Genomic DNA, 16,329 nt, shown 5'->3' on the forward strand with positions numbered 1-16,329 from the left:
TACCTTAAATATAATTTTGTGGTGAAAATATTTAAAATCTAAATCTACTCTCTTAGAAATTTTCAAGAATACAGTACATTGTTATAAACTATAACCGTAATGTTATACATTATACAGTAGATCTCTGGAGGGGCTGGTGATGTAGCTCCGTGGTAAAGCACTTGCTTATCATGCACAGGCCTTGGGTTCAATCTCTAGCACCACAATAACTAAGTAAATAAGTTAATAAATAAGTAAATATGTAAAATAGACCATTTGAGCATATTCTTCCTCTCTGACTAAATTTTGTATCTTTTTACCAACATCTACGTAACTGGTCAACTCATCCCTTGGTAACCACTTTAGGAAATACTCTTTATCAAGTTGAGGAAATTTCCCTCTATTCCTAGTTTACTGAGTTTTAATCATAAATGAGTGTTGGATTTTGTAAAAAATACTTTTCCTGAATCTATTGAAGTGATCATGTGATTTTTCTTTTTTGGTTCTTGATATAATGAAAACATTAATTGAATTTTCAATGTTGAGAGGCTTAAGTACCTTGGATTAATTCCTATTTGGTCATGTTTCTTATTTTCTTTTTAATTACCATAGTTTAAATAAATTTATACCTTTTACCTTTAAATTTATAATCCAATTACCTATGAGATAATCTAAATCTGCCACAAGAAAAAAATTACCTCACGTTAGCAGAGAGTGGTTGTTACGTCCTTTGTATCTTAATGATTATCACCCTCATTTCTTTGAACTAAAAGTATTTTGGGTAGGTAGTGGTGATCTGTGCGAAAATCATTTGGTCTATTTGTGAATCTAGTTTTTTCTCCCTTACTATGTTGTGATTAAATCTGAATATTATAGATTATTTTACTTTGAATTAAGAAGAAAAATCATTTTTCATCAAAACTTGAAGTGTATATTTCTCCACCAATTCATAATAGACATATTATTTTTGAAAATGATGAATTCATCAAGGAAAGTTTTTAATTTTTTTGCCTGCCTATATTTCCATGTAACTTGATCATCAAATAAACTACTTTAAGTTACTCTAATAAATTGGTTGTTCTAGCATAAAGCATAAAATATTCCAAGCATTCTCGGTTCTATATAATGTAGCCTTTGGTTCTCCATCCTCTGCCTTCCTAGATTGCCATATCACCTACAGGTATGCAATGCACACAGAACCACTATGTTCAGTATTTTAAAATGATAACTCATTCATTTAAGTTGACACAGTGGAAGTAAACAGCAAAAATATTGGAGGAAAGTCAAATTAAGCCCTATAGCAACTTTGCTTCCATTTCCCCTAACACCCAGTCCCTTGCGTGCATCTCCTTTCTGTTAGAAACACTTGTTGTCTAGTGAAAAATGCCTTACTCAAGACAAACCATTTCTGGCATTTTTGGTGGGTGGAATCCTAGTTATAGTCTAACATTTCCCCTGCCACTGTCCTAAAAAGACAAAATTAAAAATATCTAAAATTACCAGCAAAATAAAACAAAAAGGTGGGTTGCTATGCAAGGTGATATGTATGTTAAGTTACTTCATAATAGTGACTGTTTCACTATCCATATGTATTACATAAATATTGCTGTATATCTTATATATACACAATAATATTTATTTTTTAAAGAATAAAGAACTACATAAATTCAGTATGTGCTGCTAACAATCTATTCAAGATCTGTGTCTAACAGTCTTCCATATAAACAAAGCTTCATTACTAATCCCACATAAAAGAAGCGTCCTCTCAGGCAATAGAATGATTTCTCTTTCTGTTTCTAACACTATAATAAAGGTGATGCCGCATATATATTGAGCTAATAGCACATATCTTCAACATAGACTTCTTTTAGTAATCCTAGTTAAGGCTGAAAAATCCCTTACTGATAATCATAACAATAAAGAGCAAGCGACTAGGAAAGCATACATGTAACCTGGTTGAAGAGGTCATTAAGTAGATCTCGACTGAGTAAAATACCATGGGCATTTCCAGTAAAATACCATGAGTATTGCCTGAGATCATAGGAAAAAATGATTTTCCAGTGATTTCATTTGTGTCTCATGGACCCAAATGCAGCTATAGCAGCCTTGTCAGGGTTATGGTTTAATATGGCTCAAAGTATCACATGTCTCTCCCATTCAGAAATAAGGAAAGATACTGTTTTTGAACCAGATTTAATTGTAAAAAGTGTGCAAGATTTTGTCTCATAAATTCAACAAGAATGCTGAGAATACAACATGGTCTTAATATTTGAGATGGTCTTTAGCTGCTAAGAAAAGAACAAGACTATAAGCAACATTCAGTATCCATGGTAACATGTAGCTCCACATTTTGTGTTCATGAAGAGAAAATTATTTCCATTTATTTACACTTTCAAGGATTTCATGCATTATACTATCTGTATTGAACTCAAATCTCACCTGGCTTGATGTTTTAAATTACTTTTCAGTTATCTTGTCTTATATGGTAAATGAACTTCAATATTAGGACAACATTCTAAATCCAAGCAAAATGAATAATACAAAATACAATAGAATTATTGCTAAGAGTGACATATGACCTTATACATGCTTTGACAAAGTGTGAAGGCAATAGCATAGTGAAAAAGCACATTATATTGCTGCATTTTGTTCATTACAACATTTTTTGCTCATGAAAATTTCAAGTACATATAGAATTAATCTATTAAATAATTGGCCCTGTTAGACAATTTATTTAAAAAATAAGTAAAATATAAGGCTCTCCCCATTTTATGCAGTTTCTTAATATAAAATTGGAGAAGATTGATTGTTCTTCCTCCCTTCCCCCTCTTGCCCCTCCATGTCTTCATCTTCCTCCATCCTCCTTTTCCTCCCCTTTCTTTTCCTCCACAGTCCAAAGCAGGAGATAATTAGGACTTTTCATCCAGTTGGGGTGACCTAGCACTGTGGGTACGAAAAGCCAGTCCATTGCCTTCACTTTTCAAAACAGAAGACAAGAAGTACTCATTGGTAACAATCACTTGATCCTTTCTCCAGACCCTAAAAACGATTGTCCTATATAGAGCTAAGCTCAGTAATGGTCTATCTACTTAAATTCTCCTTGTTAAGGATTCCATGAATGTAGAGACTTGGATAAGCAAAAACAATATCTTCTCTCTCTTTGATGCTTAACTCTATACTTTGCAAATACACGTAGATCAGTAACTTTCCTACTGTACAACCAGATTCCAAGGTTTTCCTTTTCCTTTCATTCTATGTCATTCTGGGGAATTTGGATTTTCTTTATTCCAGGAGTGGGACAGAATGCCTTCCCCAACATGTCCCTGTTTGAATTTCAGTCCTTTCTCTGTCTCCATCCAAAGGCCATGAAATATAAACACCTCTCATTACAGGCTATAAAAGATTAGATCTACCATGTATCTTTCTCTGGCTGTGAGAGAAGATTGTGTCTGTAACTGGATTGAGAGTGTGTCACTCTTCTCAGCTTCATATCCTGGCACTGTTGTCCCCTAACTGGGTGCATCTGGATAGGATACTGTACCACTAGAAATCTTTGACTTTTCTTCTTATATTGTGAGGCTTAGACTAGGTGATCTAAAACATGAATCTCAATCGCCTTAGGTACTTTTAAATTCTAAAATGTCTAATATCTTAATGAGCTATTTCTATATATATTCTCCACATCAAAACAATAACACTTCATATCCAGAAAATCAGTTGCTAAAAATATTTCTGTTAAAAACCCAAATGAACCAACCACATAAAAACTTGCACATGTATGCTTAAAGCAGCTTTATTCTAAGTTTCAGAATTTGGAAGTAACCAAGATTTATCTCAATGGATGAATAGATAAACTGTGATACATCCATACAACAGAATATTACTCAATGATGAAAACAATGGGTCATGAAGCCATTGGACAACACGAAGGAACCTTCAACATATACTGTTAAATGAAAGAAAGCTCAACTACATGACACGTTGGAAAAAGAAATACTATACAGAAAACTATCTAGAAAACTAATACAACATTATAAAGATAAGTGGCTTCCAGAGACAAAAGGTGAGCAAAGGAGGAATGAATACTGAAGCACAGGGGACTTTTAGGACAGTGAAACCAGTAGGATACTACAATGGTAGCTACATGGCATTACATATTTCTCAAAACTCATAGAATCTATAAAAAGGAAATCAGAACCCCAATCAAACTATGGACTTTAGGTAGTACTAATGTATCAATATCAGTTCATCAATTGTAACAAATGTACCACACTGATGCCCTATGTTACTAACAGGGGGAAGCTGAGGGGATTATATGGGAACTCTGCTTTCTGCTCAATTTTTCTATAAACCCATAATTTCTCTAAGATACAAAGTCATTAAAATGAAACAAATAAACCAAAAGTAACCAAATTTAGTTTTCCCTTGATGAGAACATAGTTCTATGATGGCTCTAGAGGCTTATCAGTTTCTTAGCTTACACTTCCTTTTTAGGCATCTTTGACTAGTGGAAGATTTTGGAAGAATCAGAATACCACATATATAAAGTGAATTGGTCCTGATGGGTCCTGGACTACTTTCTAACTCGTAGGTACTAAGGTGCCTAACTTAAAAGAGCTTAGGGTACCTCTTCTTACAGACTGAATTGTGTCTTCCCCCACATTTGAATGTTAAAGTCCTAAACCTGGATGGGACTATATTTGGAGATTGAGCCTTCAAGGATGTAATTCAAGTTAAAAGGGGGAGGTAATATAAAGGTGCTAACAAAATCAAATATGACTAATATCCTTATGAGAAAAGAAAGAGATACCAAGGAATACTTTCAATTAAAAAAAGATCAGATGAGGACACAGCAAGAAGGTAGCTGTCTGCAAGACCTCTGTTTCCTTTGAAAGATAGGACTCAGAAGAAACCAAACCTGTTGACATTTGTCCTTGGACTCCCAGCCTCTAAAACTGTGAGGAAATAAACCCACATTGTTTAAACCATCCAGTCTGTCATATTTTGTCATGGCAACTCTAGCAGACTAATACTCATCTCTAGTATTTTGATTCAAATAACATCCATTATAGCTATTATCAAATAATTTAATTTTTCAATTATTTTATATTTATACTTAACACTGGCCTGGAAAAAGAATTTCTTTGATCTCTGAATGTTTTTCAGAAGTGCAAATTACTACTTTCAAGTACATAATTACACCAAACCAATACCTTAAACAATATGTCACAGATTTGTCTCAGTGAATAGACGTATAACAGTTTACAGTATAAGTTTTGGGAAGAGAGAAATTTTCTTACATACTTTAAGTTGCTAAATAGGTCATAAAATATACATGAGATTCTTGAACAATAGTAGTTGTTTTATTTTAATGGCCATAGCTTAAGAAATTTTGGTAAAACTCCATTATACCTATTCTTTTTAGAATCTTTATTTTTAACAAATTCTTTTAAAAATCAATAATATGCAGAAAGTGAATTTTAAATTTTAACTTATAAAAGTTAATACTTTATTGAACTTACCTTGTCTGAATATGAAAGTTGTTTGTGGTCCCTGTATGCTCGTAATCATGAATGGCAGCAGCAAAAACCATTGCTAAAATTTCCAGTTCAGTGAGCCAGTGCTAGTAAATTAAAGAAAAGTTTCATCATATTTATAAAGAAGAAGCCATCTTTTCTTTGTGTGAAAAAGATTTTCAGTGCCTACAGTACATGAATCATATAAAATTATATTACATTTCTTTTAAATGAATTGTTCTTCCATTTTTCCTCCATTTACTGTGTATAATGAACCCTTCATGAGATCAATGATTATTTCATGGCTTATAAGTTCAAAACTTAAAATTCAAAATATAATTGTGTTTGCTAACTGGAAAAAGAATTCTTTGATTTAAAAGACTGACTGGACTTTGATTTCACAGCTTTACCAGTTTGGGTATTTATGAAATCAATTACAGACTAGTGATTTTTTTTTTCAAATATACCTTTAATTCCAGTTGGGGATCATTAACTAAAAACAAACAAATAAACAAATAAAACAAAAATATGAGGAACAGATTTTTCGTTGTCTACCACTAGAGAAAATGCCCACAAATGTACATGTACAAGCATCAACTTCTATAACAAAAGTCTTCATAGAGCTGACAAGCATAAACAGGATCCTGAGTAGACACCATCTGGCATCTGAGATGCCATATTTCAAATATTGCTACCCAAGGTTATGGCCACTAATTAAACTGGAATGGCCACCACGTAAGAACAATGGAGGTGTGAATACAGTCAAAATTAGAGGAGCATGAAGCAATGTTTCTAGACTTACACATGAAGCCAACAACTAGCAAGCTTTGCTCCAGCAAGATCTAAACAGCAGATAACAAAGTTCAAGTGATATTCAGGGAATCAGGCAGCTAGTTAACAAGATTAAAGGACATCTGGTTAGGAAAGAAAGTATAAAGACCAGGATAAAAGAAATATTGTATTTCTTTCTTAACTCTACATTATGCCCTAAATGTTTGTGTACTGATCCCAATATCATATGTTGAAATTCTAACTCCCAGTGGGATGTTATTAAGCGGTAGGAATTTTACGAGCTAATTTAGTCATAAGAATAAAGCCCTCATGATTAGAATTAGTATGTTTATAAAAGAGCCCTCAGAGACCACCATCAGACTAGTGATTTTTACCATATAGTTTATACATAATTAAAGTTTATTTTAAAAGACTCCATTATAACAAAAAGGTCCATCTAAAAGCTGAAGATATTTACTTTGCTCATGAGAGAAACTGAACTTCATTTTTATATTTAAAGATTTAGAAGAGTTTATAAGAATTTACCAAATTTTCTATACATAACACATACATGACTGTGTAATAAAACTTAATAGCAATAAAGGAAAGAAAATTGCTCTCACTTAAAATCCAGGATTGATCTTTCTGTTACAGACTGAAAAGCCAAATAAAGTTTCTGTACTATTAAAGTTTATTAGCAACAATTAGTTTATTCGTCACTCCCATTCTGCATAGTACTTTTACTCTACTCTCCAACATGGTAATCACATGTGACAATTTAATTAAAAATAAATGAAAGACAGTAAAATTAAATTCATTCTCCTAGTTGTAGTAGGCACATTTCACATGCTCACTGCTCATATGTGACAGTTGGTTGCCTTCAAATAGAAGACCATAGGTACAAAGTATTTCCACCGTCACAGAAAGTTGTATTAGTGCTGCAAGTAGATGGTACCTGATGGCAGGAATGGAGGATTTGGGAAGAAGATGGACAAAGGTTGGTAGTTAAGTGCAGGGTTGGGGGAATGAGGATTTTACGTGGAAAGCACAAATATAGAATGATACTTTAGAGCCCTGTATTAAAGTACAATTACCGATGGTACAATTGTGCTTAAGAATCAATTAAAAAGTGAGGTGGAAAAGAGGATTGAAATTATGAAAAAAATGGATGGCCTCCTCGATTAGAACTGATGGATTTGGATTTTGTATAAAAGGCAAGAGGCAGATGTTGAAGGTCATGAGTCAAAAATGAACCAAGTGACAACTGTTGAATTTCAGAGTTGGCAAAGGCATGGTCTTACTAATCTTTGTTTCCTTCACAGGACCTCTCATGGCATTTGGTACATAACAGGAACTCAATATCAGCTTGTCAAACAGAATGTCACTAGTTTTGCATAAGAAGAAGGTAGTTAAGAGTAGCAGAAAAAAACTATGCATTCAGACAATTCTGGTTTCAAATTTCTGTTGATCTTCAGGAAAATAAGTTATTTACCCTCTCAGCTACAGTTCCCATTAAAATGGGATTAGTGATCATTTTTTGTGAGGTTTTTGAGGAAAGTTTAGAGTTAATGTATGCAGTGTGCCTATCATGAGCCTTGCCATGTAGTAAAATACAGAATAGATGACATTTTACAAAACTTGCTACTTTAAGTAAATTGTTTAAGGCATTAAATCTAGAAAATAACAGCTAACATATCTTAACTGATTGCAATTCAAGTATAAATGCCTCACAGTTGGATGACTGAAGCAGAAATGATTTTCTTAACCAAAGGGAGTTTTTATAAGTAACTGTTCTGTGTTTATAGATGCATTTAATTGTGTCATTAAGAGGAAGAAAGTGACCTTATTAATGGCCTGTGTTATAGGCTGAACTGGGATTGAGCCTCCAATATTCCTATTGAGACTGTGGAACTAAACACCATGAAATGAATAGAAATTGAATTAAACCAGATTTTATACCCCAGAAACCTATTGTTTTATTAAAGAAAATTGTTTCCTGGAAAAAAAAAACATACCTATTTTCTTAAAGTATGTCTTACTAGTTACACTTATGAATCTATAGATTAAACTGTGGTTTAAAAGAAAGCAACATCCACTATTCACTAAGATAATATTGAATGTGAAGTTGCAAAAGTAAAGAAATTAGATAATCAGAGATGGAATTTAATTATAGATTATCTCATAAGTATTTAAAATTATTATCTTTCTAGCTGTCAAAATTGATTATAAATGTATTTCCTGTTTTTTTCTAATTAATTGCTGCCTTCCAAAAATAGAACATCCTCCCTGAATCCATTTATTTACTGATATACTGTGACCTTGATAATTAAGTTTATAGTGTAAAATAATTTGGAAGAAGATAAACATTGAACTTTCACACTTAATTGAGAATCACATCTTTTAGGTTTCAGTAAAAGTAGAATTTTGTACTGATTATTAACTCCTTAGCTGTTCATTTATTTTATGCTGATGTCCGATGACATTTTAACTCAAAAAATGGATGGTTAGATTCATAGATTTTTGTAAATAATTCACAATCTAGAAAGCGTGAATCATACCACTCTTCCCATTTAGAACAGTGGTCCCTATAAAACCCAGGTTCTTTTGGTTCCTAGTGGACAGAAACAAGGGGTCAAAATGATGAGCCTTGAGTAATAGAGACATTGTCCTATTACAATGTCAAGGTTGCATTTTGCGGGAGAAATGCTCAGATAGACTAATCCTACATCCTCAAATTATATCACAAGGAGGAACTGACTGTCACTAGGTGTGTAAGTAATGATGACAGAAAAGGTGGGAACCAACTTAACAGATACTTAAGATGGTATAATTTAATTCTTGTAAACCTCCTATTTACCATTTGCTAGGTAAATATTTTTATCCTTACATTGCATTCCACAAAACTGAATCCTAAGGAACTGGATCGATATCCATGCAGCCAAAGGTCACATAGACATTTAGTGAAAGAGCAGAAGTTCAAACTAACATTGACTCCAGCATTTCTGCTCCTTCTGTCAATCACAATAGCATGCACTCCTGAAGGAGGCAGCATACTGAACACATGCTTTTGAGGTTTCAAAAGCAGAATTTTTAACTAATTTAACAATACATAAATGGGCAAAAGCTAATTAGGCTTTAAGACTTATAATTTTCCTATCTGAATTACTTTGTATGTGTATGTGATAGAACAGTATCCCTGTGTTTATACAGGGCGGGGAGAATTTCAGGTCAGAGGATCACATTGATTTCCTAGTTTCTACTATGTCTTAAAAGAAAAAATAGCAATTATTTTGGCCTGAAGTTATGGGGATAGACACCTTTTTTCCTATCCCTTTGACTAGCCTAAGATAGTTAATTGTCATTTACCAGCAAACTAGTATATTAAAATAATATAAGGGTATGTGTTGATAGCTATTTGTTTCTGACTCTAGGTTAAGTGCTTTACAAATAAGATGTAATGACTCTTCTTGTATGGTGATCAGTATCTTAAACTACATTTAAGTGATAAGGGAACCAAGTAGAGAGCTAGCTGGTTAGGAAGTGGCAGAGCATGCTTTCAAATCTGTCTGGCTGCCTCCCAAGCCCACACCCTTTCCACTCTACCAAACTGTTGGATGGGAAGCCACGTAGAAGGAGAGAATTTCTACATACTTTGCACAGTAGGGACATAGCACCACATTTTCTGTAGACTGATCAGAGTAAAATTGAGTCATTCCAAAGTATGGGAGACTGCTTTGGGACATATCAATGGAGTACATGTTCAAAAAGAAATAGATTTCAAATCATCTCTCTCTTCTGAGTATTAGAGCAAAGTGCCAAGAGCCTTCAAATGCAAGTGTTCCCTGGCCAAGGTCCTTGGATGATTTCATATTTAAAGAGACAGCTAGAGGTAGCTTGGCAGCACTCCTTAAACCATTAGCTCTTTAGCAAATGGATTGAGTTTTTGCACATCACTGTCACTGTGGCTCAGGGCTACAAGTTATTCATATGACAAAAGGAGAGTAAAGGAGGCAAGTGGTTGTACTAATGTCAAGCCTCCCCTATACTGTCAGCTCTTAGGCTCCAGGGTGTCTTTATGCTTTTAACAAACCAGGAAGACAATGGCTTCCTCATAATCCTTCCCAGGCACCATTCTGCAGTCCTTGGAATACCTTGCAGATGACAATATGCATTAGTCACCTGACAGTGTCAGGCTGTCACTGAAGTGCTCCATACATGCCACACTGATTGGGCCGTCCTGAAATAGCAGGACATCATCTAAAACACTAGAGTGACCCAGTCTTCTCCTCACCAAATCCAGGTGGTGAGAAACGACTGAAGAGTTTTAGTTAAAAGAATATTTCTGAAATGCTTTGTCATTTCAAATAACGAACATGTTCACATGTAAGAAAATTAATATTCACTGACTACCTACCATCTTTTCATCTAGAGAAAAGCTTACTAGAATAACTTTCCCAAAACTGTCAAGCTGGCAGTGAAACCTGGTTTTGACAAAATAGTCAACACATTTATGAATTCATTCTGCCTTCCCTTTCACCACCTATTGTGAAATTTCTCATCATTCTTTGTAGTTTAAACGCACTTTCCTGATCCTGGGAAACACTAAAAGTCTACCACCAGACTATTTCTGCAATGGGCAGACTAATGGGCAAGTAAAAAGCCCACTGATACATTTTTGCTAAAGGATGAATAAAATTAGGAACAGGTTTCTATGCCAATCCTGATAAAGCAGGGGAAGTTACATTTCTGTTTGATAAGCCGAGGCCTTCTCAGAAAGAGACTATGTGATCTATACTAATGACTGCAGCATTCTCGGCGTGATGCCAGGACTGGGCCGGATTCCTCAGCCTTCCAGAGAAGATGGAATGGCTTATTATGTCCTGCAGCAAATCTTCCTTGTAAATCTGAGGGTGAAGTTACATTGTGGACTTAAATTTCTCTATTTATGCATTAATATGACATCTCTTCCTCCTGTCTTTCCAATGTCACCTTCAGACCAGAGATTCTAAAGTTAAATTAGACTTTCATTTAGCTCTCTTCACACTTGTGGCAAGCAAAACAAAACAAAATGTTCTTGAGAAGAAACATATTTTAAGATGACGAAATTCTAGTTACCTCCCAGCCCTAAATGGCACGTGTTTTCTAATTTCACTTTATAATTAAGCGTACAGTTTATTTACTGATGTAGGCATCGTTTTCTCAGTCCATCTTGTTCTGAGGAAATCTAATCAGTTCATTTTACATTTTCGAGTGACATTTAATGTGTCGTTTTTCAGTTAACTTTTTCAAAGCCAAAAAGTTTTAAAAGAATTTCTAGCATGCACATGCATGCACACTAGAAAGAGAAACATAAAGTAATTCAAATATACTACTTTTAAAAAGATAAATTTGTCACAGAATATATATTTGAATGAAATTGTGGTAAAATTCCAAAAAATTCCTTTAATTCCCAGCTGAGCTCCCAGCCAATAGCCATACAAACTACCCGTCCTGTAACTGAGCCATCCTGAATGCCATGCCCAGTGTTGGTTTCAGATGTCTCTAGCCACAGTTGCTAGCTGGCCATAATCACATGAAGGACACCCAGTGAGAGTCTCCTAGTTGGAAATCTTTTAACCACAGAGCCTTAAGAGACAATAACAAATTATTTTTAAAATCATTATGATTTGGAGTGGTTTTTCTGTTATTGGTGGTTTTTTGCTTGTTTTTAGCAGTAGATATATTGGAACATGGGGCAGGAGTGGGATCTCAGCCCAAGACATTAAAGGATCTACACAATTTAAGAGGCAAAGAAAATGAGGAACAATTTCTTTGATTACCATATAAGACACTGTTGGAGGAATCCTAGTAAATGGATTGTTATGTGTAGTAAACATCATAGCTGGTTTCTTGGGACGGGGGAAGCCATAATGATGTAAATATTCTGCATATGCTAAAGCTTAGAGAATCCTGCACAAGTTATAAGTTTTCAAGCTCTTTAGGAGTCTCTGCTAAAGCCCCAGAGGATTTGCTTGAGATCAAGTTAGGATATAGTCTATGATACAGAGTGATGAGGTTATTGAGGTTCTCTGGGCCCCAAAAAGCCCAAGTCTCATAGAACCAAATACCAATTACTGTTGCTGATAATATAAATATTTTAGCTTCTGATTTCTAAACAGACGGGTAATGCATATTATGGGATTTGGTAAAATAATCCATTTGTGGGAATTTTATGGTACCATTTTAGCCTGTATAGGCTAGAATACAGAGAAATCAAGAAGGCATTGATTCGGTGTCCTCATGTTAACAAAGTCCTTGGGGGAAGGCCCAAGCTCTGTTAATACCAATATGAGACTAAGCTCAATCACTCATCCTAATATGCCAATCAGATGAGCAGTGGTAAAGGACAGGAAAAACATTTTAATCAGGATGCCACAACGGGAAGAACAGATACAATGATCAAATATTTGTTCCAGGGTCTGACAGAAACTTTGAAGTTCATAGAGAAGGGGAACAAAGCTAAGGAATGGGGGCTTGTATGGCTGAGGCTTTGTAAAACTGACAGAGTATATCATCCTGTTCAGGCCATGGTCTGATTGATCATTATCTCAAGATTAGTTCTGTGCGGTTGCTGTGGAGAAGGCTTTATTCTTTTAAGGGGCAATCTGGTTTCCATGAGATAATTGTTCCTACTTTAGTGGGATAGCCTCAATTCCTATAATAGGGCAATTGATCCCACTTAGTGGGGCAATCTGATCGTGGGGTGATCTGTCTGTGATGTGTTGCTGTTTCTAGAGTCCAAGAGACTGCAGATTTAGGGCAATGACTAAAGACTTCTAGGAAGCACTCCAAGCAGTTGAATGTCCTTGAAAATCTTGAAAATATCCAAGTTATCTTATTTTGATGTCTTCAGTCTTAAAGGGGGATAAGGTACATTATGTAAGTTTAGGGATAATAAACCCTGTATTGTATTCCTTAAATGATTAACAAGCCTATGTGTAGAATCAGCAGGGATATGAGCCAAGATTTAAGGTAATAACAAAGGCAGAGATGCCAAGTTTTATCCTGTTTTTAGTGACCCACTGGGCATCAGCAGGCTCAAATGAAGAGTCAGAGTTTTTAGCAAAAGCAGCATCTCTAAATCCCCATTATACTCACATGACCCACATCCTGTTGAATTCATTTCAATTTGGCACCTTCAGAAGTCCTATTTCTCACTTTTCACTCTCTGGGAGTCATCTTCAACTCCAAGACATTACAGAAACTCTAAGCAGTATCAGACTTTCTGTCTTATACTCATTGATATCCTAGGATTTGCATTGCTGAATCATTTCTTCACTTATCCATTGATTCATTAAAATGCAAAGAAGAAAGGGCATTTGGAAAAATTTACATGAATAATTTCCCCAAATTCTTCTGAATATTTGACTGTGATTAGCAATGTAACAGAAAAAAAAAAAAACTCCAAATGTTAGTTTCTGAGAAAATGAGACAATGTGGGAAAAGTTCTCTTTTACTCTGAAGATGTTCTCACAAAAATGTTCTCTAGTCTAAATTTTGGAAAGTCATTATATTTTTATTTACCTCTAGATGTCTTGTTTTCATTGAGTTAAAATATTTTTTGAAAAATAACTCAACCTCAAAATTCTAAAAGATTATTACTTTTAATAAAACTTCTATGGCATTAAAGAAACAAGAGAAATTCTCAGTAGTGGAATATACTGTCTCCAAACTAACAAAGTTATTATAAAAGCATTCTTACCATGATACCTGTATGAAGCATTATGTAATGCACAGTTTGAGTGACATCAGCTGCATGTACCAAATTGTGATAAGGATTTTTGTATTTGCTGTAACCAACTTCTAAAGCTTCTGCAAAAGCAATTAAGCAAGAAACAGGAATCTGTGGAAAGTGATAAATATGGTTATATTTTGGCCTCAAGAGTGGCACTATATCAACTTGAGCACAGGTTTTGGGATAAACACAATGAGTCAGATGTGGGCAGTAATTTCTTTAAGTTGAATCTGGATTGTTATAGAATAAAACCACACGTCGTTAACATGTTAGTTTTTAATCCTGAGAAGTATTGTAACCCCCAAGTACTTAAAGCAGATGGATGAAAAAATGGTCTAACCCACACTATATAATGTTTACATTTTTATATCTTCCTGAGTCAAGGAAAACAATTTGTTTTTAAAAGGGAAAATATTTTCAATTATAATCTGTAAGGCCTACTTTTCCAATCTATAATACAAAGGCATTAAAATAGACAATTTCCCAGCACTTTCTATCTCCAACAATGCCATGCTTCTACAGGAAAGTTAACAGCAGCAGCAGACTGCTCAGAAGTCCTAACTCTAATCTGTTGCTTAGATGGCTCCAAATGAAGTGGATTAGAAGGCCCATCATTTCAGTGTAAGAAAAGCTAATAATAGAGGATTACTATGTTTTGGGAACACTGAAGATCTGTCTTAGTTCTTTAAGATGTAACTTCCAATCCCCATATGAGTGTTCTGTAAGTGATCAGTGGAGCAAGGAATCTTATTGGAAAGAGGCAGTCCTGGCCTCATGGTCCCCAGATAGATATATAGATATGTTGGTGATCCAGAGAATAGTTTCATCATGTGGTGAATTCAACCTTAGATCTGTACCTGCTAACTAGAAACATTCTAAAGTGAATTAATTAATCAGTGTTCTATATTTTCATTATTATTCAAATAGCTGATTCTAAAGGTATTTCACTTTCCTTCCACACTTCTGACCTTGAAGCGGTTGAGAAGATCGTATCTGGTAAACAGTTCATAGATCATAAACTTCAGGCTATGCTCTCCGCTTGCTTCATTTAGGGCAAAGACATCAAAAGACCATTTATCGACATCCTATAAAAAAATAGAGTAAATATGTTAGGTGACAATATCATATAGTTCTGTGGTTTTGTATGGAAAATTATTTGAGAGATTAGGCAGCAGGTCATATTTCAATTCAGCATGTCAAACTGGATTTTACCAGAGTATGATATCACCAGGGTCACAAAGTGTGAGGCCAAAATGCCTGCCATAAAACATCTTCCCAGATTGGGTCCTGTCCTGAAGTAGAATTGCTAGTGATACAGGTGATATCAATTGAAGAATATAGGGAATATAGACCCAATTTTTCCCCCTTCCCACCCACCTGCTGCTTTGCTTGGAATTTCAGCATTATAGTAAGTAATGATAGGGGACAGACAGATGTGAATGGTTAAGGGAATAATTCTATAAGATGGGTCCACTGTGCTCACCCCACATGCTTTCTTTTCCAAGAAGCAATTTATCTACATCTCTACCTGGCTTAAGAGGAAAAGATATGTCACATTCCTCAGCAAACTTCCTGTTACCTACAGAAGAAATGCAGTCCTGAAGTAATAAAATAATGTTGATAACAAGAATTTAAGTTACCCTTACTTTTGTGACCTTTTCACAGACCAGATCCTAGAATTCAGAGAGATTAAGATAATTCCTGTTAGCCATAAAATCTGGAAGATTTTGTGCTTAAGAAGCCAGTTAGAATCTGGTCAGCATGGGCCAAAGTGACCTAAAGTTTTTATAGCAGTGGGGACTTAAAGGTCTGATGTCATCCTGTGGTCATTCAAATTTCAAGAGGTGAACCTGGGCATGACTCTCTGGAAACTTCTCTGGGATCCCCAATAAAACTAGAGTGCAGGATAGGCACACAGTTACTCTTATCTGGGAGAGGACCCACTCTCTCCCATGAGAATGTCCCCTTCCTACTTTTCCCATCCCTTCTAATAAACTCATGCCTGTTACTGTGAGCAATATGTCTGAAATCTTTCTGACTTGATCACAAGAAATGGAGTTTAAAGAGGGTAATTTGTGCTGCCTCAGTTTCATGGAAGGCCACCACCGGGTAACAGTAATTAGGCTAGAAGTTTTGATACCTTCTCTCCTCTTGCAGGATACAAATACCACAGGAGGAAGAGAGCATACTACCTTGTTATTACTCCTTCTGACTTAAGCTGACCCAGTTATACTTTTCTCCAGGGACTGATGGTAAGAAAAAGAAGTGGGCCTTCTAATTGAGGAGGAG

The 16,329-nt window shown here is 35.0% G+C and overlaps 1 protein-coding gene across 7 annotated transcripts in view; it reads right to left on the minus strand.

Annotated features, from left to right (window-relative positions):
- Positions 1–16,329, minus strand: part of Pde1a (phosphodiesterase 1A) — a 349,265-nt gene that overhangs the window by 55,584 nt on the left and 277,352 nt on the right. For all 7 annotated transcript variants that reach the window (XM_048808123.1, XM_048808124.1, XM_048808122.1 and 4 more), the window contains 3 exons: positions 15,009–15,125; positions 14,008–14,148; positions 5,502–5,602 (listed from right to left, as the gene is read on the minus strand). In XM_048808123.1, coding sequence (XP_048664080.1) covers positions 5,502–5,602; positions 14,008–14,148; positions 15,009–15,125 — 359 coding nt within the window. The remainder of the gene's footprint in view (positions 1–5,501; positions 5,603–14,007; positions 14,149–15,008; positions 15,126–16,329) is intronic.

This window comes from Marmota marmota, unplaced genomic scaffold (genome assembly GCF_001458135.2).
Source record: "Marmota marmota marmota unplaced genomic scaffold, marMar, whole genome shotgun sequence".
Taxonomy (NCBI): Eukaryota; Metazoa; Chordata; class Mammalia; order Rodentia; family Sciuridae; genus Marmota; species Marmota marmota.